Source organism: Chanos chanos, chromosome 2 (genome assembly GCF_902362185.1).
Source record: "Chanos chanos chromosome 2, fChaCha1.1, whole genome shotgun sequence".
Classification (NCBI taxonomy): domain Eukaryota; kingdom Metazoa; phylum Chordata; class Actinopteri; order Gonorynchiformes; family Chanidae; genus Chanos; species Chanos chanos.
Genome location: NC_044496.1, coordinates 17356995 through 17373568, shown reverse-complemented (window position 1 = coordinate 17373568; position 16574 = coordinate 17356995). Strand labels below are relative to the sequence as shown.

The window sequence follows — 16574 nt, the reverse complement described above, 5'->3', positions numbered from 1 at the left end:
GATTGTTGGTGTTCATACTTTAAGAAAGTTTATTATGGAGATCAGAAAAATCAAAGGTAAAGAAAAGCCACTTTTTAGAGCAGAGACAAGACATTAAGACTACTAATTCCTAAATACTGGTTAGTGTAAGTACCTTGTGTGTCCCTCATAAAGCTAGAGAGAGGGGAAATAAAGTCACATTCACACATGTACGCAATCATGTTACTTTAGAATACATCTTTTTTAATATGGATATTTATTGAGAGTTGCCCTCTTCAGAATTGTATTAAGCCAAAGGAAGTGTGTTTGTGGGTGGAGTGGGATGGGGAGTCAATGAAGGGGCAGAAGGACAGAGTTGAGTAAATAGCAAAGTATGACAATAACCAGACAGCCCTGTTAAATCTATATTTATTTGCTTGTTTGTATCTTACCCTCACACATACAATAAATAGGTGCCGTACAGAAATGTTTAAAATAATGAAACATTGTGCTCATCAGTCAGATACGAAGAGTGTCCAGAGATGACCTTCAACCTGACCTGGTTGAGTCACAAAGAACCATGACAGACATCCTGATCATGTATTGAGTGGTCAGACTTGACCCGATGAAGACAGCCAATGGGCAAAGCCACAGAAACAGGAAATGACGGCGAATGTGGCTTTGCATCCTGTTCAAGACTACTTTACTCTACTTAGTGACCTGATGGATAGCATGTGCAAGGTATCCCACATTCCCTGAGGTCACCCCAGCAACACTGATACGACCATCTTTAGTCATGTACACAGAGAACTCCTTAGTCAGACGCTCCACCTGAAACACAAACAATGTACATATAAGCACAGGTGAATGAGACCGCCAGTTTTGTGACTGCATGTGGAACTATGACTGTTGTCAAGAACTGAGTCTATTGAAAAGATCTTTTTTCCATCTCTGAACCCTGTTGTGATGCATGTATGCATCTGAGAGCAGATGGTTTACCTGGTCAGGCTTGAGTCCAGTAAAACAGAACATGCCAATCTGGTCAGTGACATGTTGCCAGTTATGAGTGGACCCTTCCTTCTTCAGATTGGCAACAAGCTGTTCTCTCATCTTAATGATACGATCTGCCATACCTTTAACCTCCTCCAACCTACAAACATACACATACAGAGGACCGAGCCCTTTTTAATAACCTTAGCAAAAGAAGATTCTTAAGAAAATCATCTGTATTTTGGCTCAGGTTAGTTGCTAATAGCATACATGTGTGTATGCACAGGTGCATGCGTGTGTGTGTGTGTGCGCCTCACCACATGGCGCGCAGCTCAGGTGTATTGAGGATAGTGGATGCGATGCGTGCTCCATTCATGGGTGGGTTGGAGTAGATGGGACGAATAAGAATCTTAAGCTGGGACTCCACTCTCTTTGCCTCCTCAGCATCAGAACACACTACTGTGAACCCACCTACACGCTCACCTGCAATACACGCACAAACACACCCCCTCAGTAACTCCAAATACACAAAAACATTTTCAAAACATCAAATTCAATCAAAACCCACCAACCCTAAACCAACGAATAAAATCACAGAGATTTGTTCAAGATCGGTCTCCGGGTGTACTCTCTGTCTTTTAAGACACAGATGTACAAAGGGACACACTGACCATAGAGGCCCATGTTCTTGGCGAACGACTGTGACAGGAGGATGTTGTGCCCCTGCTCGATGAAGTACCGCACAGCCCAGGCATCACGGTCGATATCCCCACTGGCAAAGCCCTGATACGCCATGTCAAAAAACACCAGCAGATTCCTCTTCTACAGAGACCCAGGGAGGAGAAACCATGTCAGTGACTAGACCAGGTCAGAGACTGCGCATAAACTGCCACACAGACAGAGTCAATAAAAACATTTTTTGCTGTTCAAATTATATGTCTCCATGCTGGGGGGGGAAAACAGCCCAACTTTAATATCAGATGGTTCTGACAGATGTACATCACCTTGTATCCTATGACAATGCTATAATGAATTACCTATGAAGTCCCAAACTGTAATGTTAGATGTGTGTATTTAAAAAGTGTAATTAAAAGCTTGCTACCATATGTAAAACAGGGTTGCATAGACTCAATAGATCTTGACACAAAAGTTCTATGCTCTTGTAAGTGTCACTTATATAGTTATTGTGCAACTACATCTTAACTGGTAGATGCAGATAAACACACCTTGATTAGAGCTGAGAGCTCCTTCCACTGTTCTGGTCGGGGGTCAACACCAGTGGGGTTATGAGCACATGCATGCAGCATGATCACACTATGCTCTGGAATTTTCTACAGTTGGGGAAAAAAAGAAAATCAGAAATTATAGTCAGTCAGCCAATCAGTCAATCAATATGAATAATGCTTGACCTCAAATAACTTAGAAATATTATTAAGATAATACTTGGTCTCCCCTAGAAAAAAAAAACTATTACATTAATTTACATGATATAGCTTTAAGTCAATTTTTGTTCTGCTGAATCAAAGCAGAATACTCCTTCTACCAGATCACTTTATAATATTAGTGCTGCCGCATCAATGAGAGTGCTGTACATTACATAAGCCTCTTTAGAAAAAGAAATGTGTATTGCAGAATGCTGGCTTACCGAGATGTCATCAAGAGCACCGGCAAAGTCAAAGCCGCAGGTGGAAGGGTCGTAGTAACGGTAAGATTTCAGCTGCATGCCAGCATCACGGAAAATAGGAGTATGGTTTCCCCAGGAGGGCTTGGGCAAATAGATATCTCTTGCCACTGTATGAAATCTTGACTGAGAAAGACAAAGAGCAAGAGAGCAAGACAGATAGAGATAAAAAGACAAACTTGGTTAGATATCAGCATGGTCCCTTTTGAAAAATTCAGAAAATTCATAAACAAATTACTATTTCTTACTGTTTACTACAAGTCAGAGTAAATTTCTGCAAGAGCAGAGATTAACTGTTACAACTCATAAGCAAATTAGTAACTGACCTACATAGTGGGTATAAGTTTTGAATTTTTTATGATGACAATATTTACACACCAAGAAGTTAGCACCAATCCTCAGAGAGCCAGTGCCAGAGATGGTCTGAACTGTGATGTTCTAGAAACAGTGCAAAACAAGACATATAGTTAATATAACAAAACTAAATTGAAAATTCCAAGATTCTCAAATTGAGAAAATAGACATACATACAGAGAGAGGAGTGTTAAGACACACACACACACACTCACTCTCTTACCCGTTTGCTTTGTAGGACTTCATTGTCAGGCCCAAGAGACAACTCAGCACATGCCTTGGCAAAATCTCCCAGACCGCCGATGGGCAGATATTCCTTATCCAGCATCTTAGAAGCAATCAGTCCTTCAGCCTAGAGAGACAGAGAGAAAGACAGTAGGACAGAGGGTGGAAAGGAGAGACAGAGCGAAGGATATATGAAAGTCATATTGGGTGAACTTGCTTATTACCAGCTTAATACACTTAAAGGGCTGACAGACATGAAAAGGACATTTTGTAAAGCACAGTAAAATTTCAGAAGTTCTAACTGGGTAAGGGAGTGGGCAGCACACGGCCTCCCCCTAAGCTGAGCTCAGAGTGACTGTGCAGAAACAAGAAAATAAATAACATATGTTAACTTAAACATGCTCATCGTCCCACCCTCCTACCCACCCACCAGGCTCAGCCAACAGCAGGAGAGGACACAACCCTATAGGTTAATAATCTCTTTCCTTCCAGCTTGATATATACATTCAAACTGACTTTTTTTTTTTTTCCAACTAAAAGCTTCAGAAAACTAGATGGGAAGAAGTGATATGGCAATGTTTGCATTTCAACTCCTTTTATCCATGAAACTACTTTTATATCATAGGCATCAAATAAAGCAGTTACGGACAGCACAAAATTGAATCTTTCAATTACAGATCATTATATAAACAGACACACACACGTTTACATATATTGCCTTCAAAGCTGCACGTACCTTACGGACACAGTTGAGAACATAGGGTTTGCCGTTATCATCTCGGTAAGCTCCAACACCCAGGTTCATTTTCTTGGGATTACTGTCCCTCTTAAAGGCTTCAGTCACACCCAGGATGGGATCAGGTGGTCCCATCTGCACCTCAGACCACCATGAGCTGAAACACATACACCGATTTTCAAATCATGTGTTTGGACAAATCATCTGACTAATGTTTCATTTTGACTGCTCTGTCAAATAATAAACACAAATTAAGCCATATCTTTCTTGATATCGACACAATGTGAGAATCTTATTAAAATGTAAAATTTTGTGACCTTTTACAATGTACAAATGTAAAATGTAAATCTATTTGTTGAGCATTAAAACTTAAAAGAAATGGCTGTAAGGACACAAACTGAACAGCACCTGGACTCACAAATCAACCATGCTAACCACATATAAAAACAGAGAGTCAATGGAACGACAGTGGGTAACAAATTTGTAATTACCGGGCTGAAAGACAAAAAACCCAGATACACAGACAGTGATGCAGAAACCTCATTAACCAAAGAGGTCAGTGACACCATATAAATCAATGAAGAAGAGAGGCACATATGCGGATTAGATGACCAACTGAATACAGTTGGCCTGTGTTGTTTCTGAACCCCAACAAGTGTGAAAGAAAAAGCAGTCGTGTGTGTATAGAGCTAGGTGTTTCGGTGCAGGGTATGTATATGTCACATGTGGGGACATTCTCTAGAGGAAAAGGTCAGGTATAGAGTCAAATTGCAAAACTAGTGTTGGGGTTGAAGAAACCTAAGGTTGTGAGGGATGTTGTGCTTGGTGGAAGGAGATAGGGTACATTGTTGGGACACTGTGTCTGTTTTGATTTTTACTGTTGTTAAATATGTGGGAAAATAAAGCTGTCCTCTGAAGAGGGTTTAAGAGAGGTGGAAAACTCTTAAAGAGTGTGCATAGGTTTGAAAAAACACACAAAAAAAGTTGTGAGTAATGATGTTTAAGATCCAAATATAATTCACAAACCTGCAGGTTCCTATTGAGAACCTTGAAAGTTCACTTCATGAATTTTCCTTCACATTATACAACAGTTTTAACCCCAAAATGCAAGGTCTTCCTTTTTACAAGATAATAAAAGCAATGTTGCCTTTTCTGTAGCCATGCCATTCAAAATCGCATTCCAGAAAAAACTGAGCAGCATCGTGACAAAGAAAAAACATCTTGCCACAACAAAAATGAGACAAGGTGAGTCTGAATGATGAAGCGACCATGTTATTATACATCGGCAAACCATCCCAACCTAGACCTTCATATTAAACCCCAACAGTATCTGTCTGCAGGGCAGTGAGGACAAGGAGAAAATGTGAGCCGAACGTTCCCTCTGTTGTGAAATAGAAGAGCAAAAAGAACAGGAACAGAAGTAATATAATAAAAGTATATTTGGAGTCAATCACACGAGCTTCAGGAAAATATTACAAATTCTCTGTACGTGCCCAGAACCCCCTGCATAATGTCAGGAAATGGTTTCGTCCGGTAGCAAGAGAACATCGCAGTCTCATGCTACCGCTACATCAATGACAACTGCTACTCTTATCGGTGCATGAGAACACCTCTAAAGAATAAATGGGCAACAAAATGAGACAAGACAAGCTGTAAGCATGACAGTCTATGGGCTCATCATATAGGGTTCGTTTAAACACCGTCTGAAGACATAAGAGCTGCAACTTGTCCTCCAGGACGAGAAAGGACACAGAGTAGCATCACATTTATGTCCTGATTGAGGCGACCGGAAAACGTATAGGCCAATCAACGACAGAGAACTGCAATTATCAACCAATAAGCATGGAGGAAATCCAAAAGTACGGCGGCTCAAGTAGATCATGACGCCATACCCTGTTGAAGGCTGAGATAGAATTAGCTTTCAAGATCAAAGATGCAATCATGTCACGGAAAACACCTCTACCATTCTTCACCAAATACGCAAACCCCCGGTAAATTCATGATAGAGGAGCAATAAAATGACAGTGTATACAAAATGTAGTGAAATCAAAACGGCACAGAATTTCATCCATGCAGTCAACACACAGACTACATAAAGGATGGTTGTAAAACACTGCAAGCAAATACGATTTATATTAACGAAATTCTGGTGAACAAGCGCAAACGGAAGTGTGGGATGTCTGAATGGAGAAAGATCCACCACATGGCAACCAGCAATTGAAGGGTATGAGCAAGAGCTGCCTTTAAAACACTTAACTGTCGAGTTAAGCCTTGTACAGAGGTCAAATGGGACGAGCAAGATATACGTACATCACCCCACGTTCAATGAATTTCAAGTGACTGAAATTCTTACTTCGGTGGCTACGTGCGTCAAGCAGCCTCATGCCTACACAAAACCGACAATGGAATGCTTCGCAAGAAAGAGCAGGAAGTACGCCTGGAATTCTGCACGGATGAAACATTACCTGGCTCGGATGGAAAGGACACCCAGGGACGGTGAAAAAGTCCCGACAGAGGAGATAAGCTTGCTGGTTTTCAGGAGAGCCATAGCCTCGACGGTGGCTGGAGCGCAGGAGAGTAGGGTCTAACTGCAGTACACGAGTTCTATCACAGGAGCGCGCTTTTGTGAAAATGCTCGTTCGTGTTACATCGCGATTGCTCATAGGCCCGTCTGCTATGGGAATGAGTTGTAATAAGTAGATAGCGCGCTTGCTCAACTGTAAGACCGAGGACTAAACATAGGTGATGGTGTCGAGTATGACCGACGTGGAAGAGGTGATCACCTGATGATGCGATTGCATTTAACAGTGCGTCTTTACCGTCTTTTACTTCTGATATCGTACTTTTAAAATCGACTTGATTACTTCTAAAGACCATTGGTTCTGCAGACCCGTATGATATTTTGTCACATCTGGCGGTACAACATGCCTGTAGATTTAAAGATGTTCGAGTATTTTTTGGCAAAGTAATCTGACAAATAATCAGTGAATGCACTGGAGCCCCTTTTCTTTTTACCCTATTTATATATAAAACATACGAAAGAAAGGAATGAGCAAATGATCATTTTAGCAGGTCATTCTGTACCAAAACTAAAACTCATTTTTGTCCTGCTTATAATCCATCATGCACACACATACACACAAAAATGCGTCCCCCCTAAATGCATCCCCCTTGTTAACCTGCCACCCCCCTATACACTATAAGGAGTAGTGTCAGTGACAATTGGGCCATCTGCCCTGTTGGCCATTGGGTCATCATCCTCCCTGTTAAAAAACAAATAGCCTACTGTATATACACACACACACACACACACACGCAGATGATAAGCGTTAATATGCCAAGGCTAACCAGCAAGAATAGATGGCCTTAGAATCTCATCTGTTTTAGACAGAGGAATAAACACAAAAATGAACATATACTGCTGAAACCACTGTTGTAGAGAAACCATAGCCAAATTAATTTCAGTAGTAATATTGAGCAATTCTCTCACCACTTTGGGTCATTTTTGTACAACACCTAAATAAGTAACTTAACTTTTCTCAGGAACATAGGCTCATAAAATTCTTAGGCAAGTAATTACTTAAGCAAATAACGTCTCTAAAAAGTGTCCTCAGGTATTTTTGATTAAAGAGTGCCACTACACAAAGTTGCATCGCCACCTGCTGCCATCATGTGGATTAGTAGCAGAAGTGCATTATTTTTGAAAGCTGACATTTTAATAAGTGTTAGGTATTTCTCTCCACTCCTGCCCTCCTTTCCTGGGTGGTATTCCAGAAAGAGGGTTTATTGAAAACTCAGAGTTAGTTAACTTAGAGTAAGTAGCAAACCTCCCAACAGAAGAGCCCCATGGCTTCATTCTTTTAGCAAAACAAAGCCATAAGGCTTTTCTGTTACGAGGTTTACAACTTGCTCTGAGTTAACTAACTCAGAGTTTTCACTAAACCCGTTTCCTGGAATACCCCACAGGTTTACTGAGTATCTAAAACAAGTAAATCTTCCTGAAAACTTTATTGATATTCAAGCAGGAGTCTTACATGGATGCTAAATCACTGCAAGAGAGAGAGAGAGAGAGGTGGGGGATTAGGATAGACCAGACTCTACAGATTTGAGAAGGCAAATCAAGGAGACAAAGTTTAATGTGTGACTGACAGAAATACAAATACACAGATAATAATCGTTACATTTAGTTTTCATTCTCATTCTATCATAATAAGCAACACATATGACTTCCTACTCTATTTTCAGTTATAATTTATTAAAAAAAAGGGAAGATAACTTGGAGATGCACTGATTATTAAGGAGAACCACTGGAGTTGAATGAGTATTAAAGGTGGTATTGACACATTCCACTCAGTCTGACTGGATCAAAAGGGGTCACTACATGCACCTTGTAAGTGTGGAAGCTGGGGTAAAAGTTACAGGTTCATTCTGAGGGTTCACAGACAAGAGATCAGACAGAGGGGTCCTTGCACAGAACAATCTCCAGTTCAGTACGGAAGAGTTTCCCTCCATCAGACAATGCCATGATACTCTTCTTTGAATTGGCCAGGGTCTGTGCATCAGTCACCTATGAAAGCCAAACAGCAAAGCTATTGATTAAAATGATCTATTCAGCTCATACATACCAGTCAATATATGAATAAATCAAAGGCAGCAATAAAGGAGTAGGGATAGCGGAATGTAAGAGTAATAAAAAAAAGCAATACTGAAAGCAAGAATTATTCATTCAGATGTACACATCCAAATACATCAGATTCATCACAACCATCCATACAGTTTTTTCACTCAGTGACAATTGTCAACACAGTGTCAAACAAATGTAAAAAAAAAAATCAAAAGAAAAAGCACATATACTAATATACAAAGTAAATCATCATTCAGTACAGTGTTCAGTATTCAGAACAGTGCTCAAAATCAATTTCTGAATCTATTACGAGCCTAAAAAATTAAATCAAACGCGCTACAGTTCTGCCTCTGAACCCTATTTGATAATCCCCACCCACATGTGGTGAATCTCATTAAATCTCACTTACCATTTTGTTTTTTTCGTAGAGATCTCTCAGCAAAGCATCCAACTCATGTTCATCAATGTATCCATTTCCATCCTGAAGAGCAGGACAGCAGCAAGGAGGAGAGAATGAGTGACAAAGAAAACAGACTGTGATACATGGGTATACATGTGGTTAGTATGCTGGAGTTTTGTCTGTTTGCTTGTATACTTATATCTCTATGTGGTGATTTGCCAAATATAAATTTAGCCCATTAATTGCACTTCATCTACAAATATTACTTCAGCTTTAATAGGATGCTTTTACAAACTCACTGTGTCATAGAGGGAGAAAATGCCACTGAACTCATCAGCTTTCAGTCTGATGTTCTGTTTAATCAAACAAGGAGATAAATATCAGATTGTGTGTGTATGTGTGTGTGTGTGTGTGTGTGTGTGTGTGTGTGTGTGTGTGTATGCGTATACCTGTGTGTGAATATCTGTGTTATAGGGAAAATGAGAACAGAAAGTATAAAATAGATTTGCCTTTGGATTTGATTCCTGAAGATTACACTACATAACTGGCATATAATCCTCCTGATCCACTGGAAATTACAAATGGACCATATTTAAACTCAGCTCTTTAAACTATAATCGTGGCTACTAAAAAAATCACAGTACGAGCAATGACATCATGATTTCTATGATTAAAATTCGTCGAGTGCATGATTGTGTTTTGGTGTTAGTATGTTGTAAGGTTGCAGGACATGTTTAAGCTGCTGCACATTTCTTTCGCTTATCCAGTTTTGTCAGATCTGAGTACATCCCATAGTGAGGATTAAAGAAATGAGCTAAGGGAAGTGGAAAAAGGATTTGGAACAGTCAAATATGTCCTACATAACCCTCACCATGCCTAGCACCTATCATGGCATATGATATTCAGAGCATTTAAAGTTTTTCTATTGTTTGTGTGTGTGTGTGTGTGTGTGCATGTGCGTGCTCGTAATATAGTGAATTAAGAAAGTGGTTAAGCAGCAGTGGGTCAGAGAATCCACTAATTCTTCAAGTTCAATCTTAAACAATGAAGATTACCAAAGCCATAGTAGGATTGATTTAATCCTCTGCAGTCCAGCCTTCTTATGGTAGAAATCACATAGCAAGCTTTATCAGGTACAGATACACACACACATGCGCATGAACGCACGCATGGATGCACACAAACACACAGACACATTCAACGAGCAATAGAGAAGGACGTAGTGACAGGTTGACAGGGTGCAAATGACTTACATGGTGGTGTAGCTTACCTGGAATTTTAGGAGGAAGTTTTCTTGTTCTGGGAGCAGCCTAGAAAATAAATTTTTTATTAGACAATGACTCTCGCTCTGTCTCTCTCTCTCTCTCTCTCTCTCTCTTCGTCTCACCTGGCCATTTCAGATAGTCCAAGCTTCCCATCCCCATTCAGGTCAAACATCCTCAGCTGTGTAAAAATTCCACAGTATTATAAAACATCAACGATGAGAAAGTAAGGGAGTGTGTGTCCTTCTTAGTATCAGTGTGTGTGAATACTTACAATAGTTTGTGTGTATTCATCAAGTTTCTGGTCACTGTAGTGTCTGTTAGCTTTCTTCAATAGATCTGACAGGAAGCCCTATCAGAAGAGCCATAGAAATCAGTTGTATAATTATACTCAACAATTGGATAAGCTTTGTGATTAGACACATGGCAACTGTAAAATGTATTAGGCGAACCTTGAGCTCATTGGATTCAATGTATCCACTCCGGTCTGTATCATACTTTCTCCATGCCTGCAGAAAAAAGAGGAGTACACACACACACACATAAATATTTATGATTTTTATCCAGACTATGGTGTACATATTACAATTGTGTCTGCTTCCATATTTCTTTGTGTGTGTTTGTGTGTTTTGTATGTAGGTGTGGGTGTCTGTCTTTTTGACTGTGTGTGTGTGTGTGTGTGTGTTTGGCAGAAAGAGTGAGATACATAGATTGACAGATAGAAAGAGTGAGATACATAGATAGAGAGAGAGAGAGAGAGAGACATACCGCCATGAACTCAGAGCTGGATCCAACAAACTGCCTAAAACAGAGCAGAAAGTTCTCCTCTGTTGGTAGAAACTGAGCTAACTGGAGAGAGAGAGAGAGAGAGAGAGAGAGGGTGGAAGAAAGACAGAGAAAGAGAGAGAGAGAGAGAGAGAGAGAGAGAAGGTGGAAGAGAGAGAGCGAGAGAGAGAGAGAGAGAGAGAGAGAGAGGGGGAAGAAAGGAAGACAAAAAGAAAGCATCTCAAAACTCCTCAGCTCAACAGTCATGTGAGTTAAATCTGAAAGGGAAAGTTATACATTCAGGGAAAGAAGTCATAGATGCCAAAGATGAATTTAGATATAGATGATTAGTATATAGTATTAGTATCTATATATGGACGATTAATATAGATGTACATGTAATCTCTCAGTGGTGAGTAGTAAAGCTAGCACCGGACAGCAGACCATATGGTGGAAGATGCAATCAGATTATTAATCCATTTGTAAAATGCAAATATAATCTTTACATGAGCTGCCATCAATCACAGTGTGCTTTCAGTTTACTGAAAGTTATAACAACTGGGGTTAAAACAATAATTTCCTCTGTGTTTCACTGTAAAAATTCGATGGGGCTATTCCAAAACTGTTTTTAAAAATTACCGTCATGGAACAACCTGACAGAACACTTAGGGCTATCTTGTTTTAGGACAAAAAAGGCACGCTTTCATTATCCAAAGCAATTATTAAGTCTACATAAATGTTACTTAGTTTTACTTACATTACATAAATGTTATTTACATAAATGTAAACGCTAAGACGGCCAGTATTTATTATCACAGAAGAAAAAATAAAAGCGAAGCAGGTACAAGATTAGACCGAGTCTTGGCAGAACATTTCCAGAAGAGCTCATGAAACTTAGTCTGTGTCCTTACTGGAGGTTTTTGAGCAGCAAAAAGCACTTTAGGCTTAAGAGATGGTGAGAGAATCCAAAATGTCTAATCTCTGTTCACCATCTTTACTCCCTTCTGAAGCTCTCATTTCGTAGCTCAAAGCTCCACGTTTAGGACCCACTAAGTTACGCCAGGTTTGAAGATAAATCCTTCTTAAATGCCTTACATTGTTGATTTTGCTCATGATTAAATAAGAGTAGATTCAGAGTGTTTGTGCGTACATCGAACACCTGACTAATGTTTATTTCCCCTGTTTCATTACCCTTCCTATCGAACCATGATTTTTCTTTAGTGAATTAGTCAAAACCTGCTGTTCCTTTATATGCTATTAAACTAAGGCTCTGTTCCTTTTTGATCTGCCCTGTGGCTCTCTCTCCTGTCCATCTGCCTCATCTGCTCAGACTACTCTTGCACTAATGAAGCCTTATCAGCTGTGAGAATACGCTCCTTTTAATATCTCTATTTCCTAGTAAGCTGATGGATTGGGCAAACTAAGAGAGAGAGAGAGAGAGAGAGAGAGAGAGAGAGAGAGAGAGAGAGAGAGAGAGAGAGGGAGAGAGAGAAATTATAAGTCAAGGAAGGGGAGGGAAAGAGGGAAAAGAGAGAGTGTTAGGGAATTAATGTATGATCTCTACATCTCTGGATTAGTGGGGTTTTGTACCCCTTCATAAAGCATCACATCTTTGCTCCCTGTCTGTTATCCTGATGGACGCCACCTTTCCCTTCCTCTCACTCGCTCCTCCCCACCCCACCCCTTTCCTTCCATCTCTTTCCTACCCTTCCTCTTATTTCTTCATCCTCCTTATGGATGTCACCTCCTGCCCTCTACATCGCTGTTCTCCTCCTCCAGTGTATTCTCCTCCCCTGGTCTTTCTCCCTCCTCCTTTTGATGCTGTTTATCTCATTTCAGAAGGAGAATCTCATTCACAATAATCATCCCTTACATAAATTGTGTGTATGTTGTGTGTGTGTGTGTGTGTGGTTACCTTAGACATTTCAATTTTTTATTTATTACCTCAGACATTTCAATTTTTCCATCATCATTTTCATCAAATTTCTTCATGAAATCCTTCATCTTCTCTTTGAAAGCAATGGGATCCTGGAACACACACACAATCACACACACCTGCTTAATGTATCAAAACAACAATGTACTTCAAATGATCACAGATCAATTGTAGATCAGTTGAATATTGTGTTGAATTTGATTTGTAGGTCCCTTGTGCAAGACTGGGATTAGAAACATTTCTCATTGTTCTGCAAATCATTGGCTTATTATTAACACGTATTTGTGGCAAACACACATTAAAACAAGTAGTAATGCATATTTCTGGCAAACATACATTAAAATAAATACTTGTTCATCACACATCACCACTTGTTTATAGTGTTGTTTAATAGCTGATATGAACTAATAGCATTCTCTGTTATAATCATTAAGCGTTGACTGGGAACCATATGCTATATAAATGGCTTTGTTTCATGTCTGACTCACCACGCTCACCCCTCTCCGTGCCACCTCCAGCTCCCTGAAGAAATCCTCCAGCTCCTTTCCCTCAATGTAACCATTACCTATGGAACAAGGTGTGAAAGACTTTAGATTTATGTGTGTGTGTGTGTGTGTGTGTGTTTGTACACTTGTTTGGTTTTAATACTATTGCTGTGGTTCATATAATGATAAAGATGTGCTGTAATGGATTATCCTCATTCCATTTCCAGATTTAATAGATTTAGTAGGAATAAGAACAAGGCATTATCTACCATCATGATTAGTAACATACACACACAAACACACTCACACACATTTGTCTTTTTTATGCTCGTGGGAACTTCCCATTGACTCCAGTTCTGCTTTTAACTAAAGATTAATGATGTAACTTTAAGTGCAACTATAATTACAACCAATGAAATGGGGTTTTTTTTGTGTTTTAACAGTACAGAAGGACCTTTGTAAAAAATGATTTTCCAAAATGGAAGACTATCACTTATATCCTCACAGAGACATATGGTCAGCATGATGTAAAAAGATCCTAAACTACACACACACACACACACACACACACACACACACACACATACACACAATTCACTCAAATATTCATTGTGAGCCCATTGCATAATGTTCACGACAACATGGCTGAGGTTATTACATGGTATGGAAACACCACTGCAGTGCGATTACTAATACATGATAGCTCAAGCTCATTTGATAATCCCAGAAATTTTCATGCTGAAGCTCCTAGAATGAAAAATGGGTCACTTGCCATATAAATACATGAATGCACTTTTTCTATCAGCTTTTCAGGGATGGGGCGTAAAGCAGGGGATTTAATTTCTCCCCTGCCCTCTGTCATGGTGGTCCAGAGGGCTTGAGGAGGACGTGATTTCAGATGGGAGTAGTCTGCAGTGGTATTTTAGGAATATTTCATTTCTGTGATCATTATTATGTCCAGTGCCATATAACATCACTTGGCTGAATTGTTTTAACTGAGTGTGTGTGTACTTGTGTGTGTGTGTGTGTGTGTGTGTGTGTGTGTGTGTGTGTGTGTGTGTGTGTGTGTGTGTGTTTAGCCTCTTATAGTCCATGTGTGTATGTGTAGACTCTAACAGATTAAATGTACCCACAAATATACAAATATCCACCTGGGAAATCTTTACGCTATATACTGCTGTTATTATTTTTAAAAACTGCTAAGGTATTTCTTTCTATGATTTCTTAGTTGATTGGAAACACAACAGTATTTCTAGGGATGTGCCAAATCTCTCTCTCGCTACCAGACCTTGACTCACTGACACATTCTCCGTATGGTCATATTTAGATAGTGTGTAGAACCTGAACCTTATTCCACGTCCTATCACCGTTTGCGCTTTCCCTTCAGTCAAATCCGACTGATTGTATCCAGGTTTTGCGGATCAATAGAAAAGAAAAATCCGAAGCCAAGTCAATATTATGTCAGACCATGTTCAAATATGGATGCAGTAGAAGCCGTTAGTAGTTATATATGCGACTACCGTATTTTATTTCTAAAACATATACTTACTGTAGGACGTTTGAATTTAATCAAGTACCTTCTACGGAGAGAGAGAGAAAGAGCGTCCAAGCTTGACAGTTTTACGCTCTACCCTCCTGGACTCAAATTAATCAAGACATCAATGTGCGGTAAACATTGCACCCCTCAGTAAAAATTACAGACCTTTGCTTTAAAAATAACAACGGTATTTAGTTTACCAGTAACGCAAGGTCAGAGGCTACCCTCGTGCTGGAGGCTGTTGTATTGCCCGTATGTATTCGCTTTAAAACAGTAGTAATGCACGCTGAACATTTATGGTGGTGTTCCTTTTATAAATTTAGCCATCCAATCCGACTGATGCCTGTAATGGGGAAGTTACCCAGCATAACAGAAGTCAATAATCCATTCAATTAAACAGTCTCTTAGAGCACACCTTTTCAATTTCACTGGAAACTATTTTTATAAATTTTCTTAAAAATAAAATAACACGGAGGCAACTTTCTCATACTGCTTTTTGTTTTTAATTCTATGTTTTTATTTTCTTTGGGTGTCAAAGGAAGATGTATTCACCGGTAGTTTCCTGAAAAGTCGCACTCACCGTCAGAGTCGTAGTGTTTCCAGATTTCAAGAAACTGTGTGGCCGTGAGCTCTGCAAGGTGTAAGTGAGGAGGTCGCTGGGCATTATTAGCCATGATTACAATTTTTTCCCGTTTATTCCTCTGTTGCTGATAAATAAAAATCCAGAGTTCAAGTCGCACCGTGTCACACCCTGCGCATCACTGTCCCTGGCCAGTGCGCGACAAACGTTTTAAACCCCCTGCAGCGAGTGTATTTTTCTCTGTGTCCTGAGGGGGCATCACATACCAGAACTGTCCGGCACAACGACTTCATCAGTGTTTCATGCTGTTACAGATGCGTTGGCGCGGTCTTCCAATTGCAAAGTCGGATTATGGAAATTAAGTCACATGGGGGTAAAATAATGTGGTACATACATGCTTCCACGAGCAGAAAATGCCTGCCCAGCCTTCTAGGCTCATACTGAGTGATAACCGTCTTATATATATATATATATATATAGTGGGCTACATGTCCATTTGTGCATAACAATAATAACGTTAAAATATCTGTGCATGTGTAGTTTCAGTATTGGCATACTACAAATTCACCAGTATTAATTCTCAAAGTTAATGTGACAGTGTCAGGAAGTATCAGCAAATGATTACAAATATCAAAGAGTGAAAGACGATGGCATGGATGTGCAAGTGAGAGCCTCATGATGCGACTAGCTCTGCCTTTGTCCGATGCACAGCCTAAAAAAATGTATGCTTCTCAGCATTCATTATACTAATGGCCATAAGCCTCTTTTTTATACGTACTCTCACATTGTCAACAGAATGTATGGCTTTATCTGCTCATGTTAAACCACTGTTACACTGAAGTCAAGATAACGTGAGACATGAATGAAACAGCAAAACTAAAATGTAATATTTTAATTGTAATAAATGAATGAGAGAATGAGAAGGAACGAGTTAGTGATACAGAGAGAGGGAGAGCTTTTTCTTCTGGATGGAAGGGGGAGGTGTAGCATAAGAGGCTTTTGGATATATCTGGAATTTTAATGTCCATCAGAATGTTAAAC

General features: G+C 39.7%; 1 protein-coding gene and 1 pseudogene across 1 annotated transcript; both read right to left on the bottom strand.

Annotated features, from left to right (window-relative positions):
• Positions 1-388: 388 nt before the first annotated feature.
• Positions 389-6540, bottom strand: got2b (glutamic-oxaloacetic transaminase 2b, mitochondrial). Its single transcript, XM_030764607.1, has 10 exons — positions 6410-6540; positions 3945-4101; positions 3207-3335; positions 3008-3067; positions 2594-2755; positions 2175-2279; positions 1620-1770; positions 1266-1431; positions 958-1108; positions 389-789 (listed from the first exon to the last, which is right to left on the bottom strand). Exons 1-10 carry the CDS (start codon positions 6490-6492, stop codon positions 667-669), a joined length of 1287 nt encoding a protein of 428 aa, XP_030620467.1. The 5' UTR covers positions 6493-6540; the 3' UTR covers positions 389-666.
• Positions 6541-8394: 1854 nt separating this feature from the next.
• Positions 8395-15627, bottom strand: LOC115805685 (calretinin-like; annotated as a pseudogene).
• Between the last annotated feature and the right edge of the window lie 947 nt (positions 15628-16574).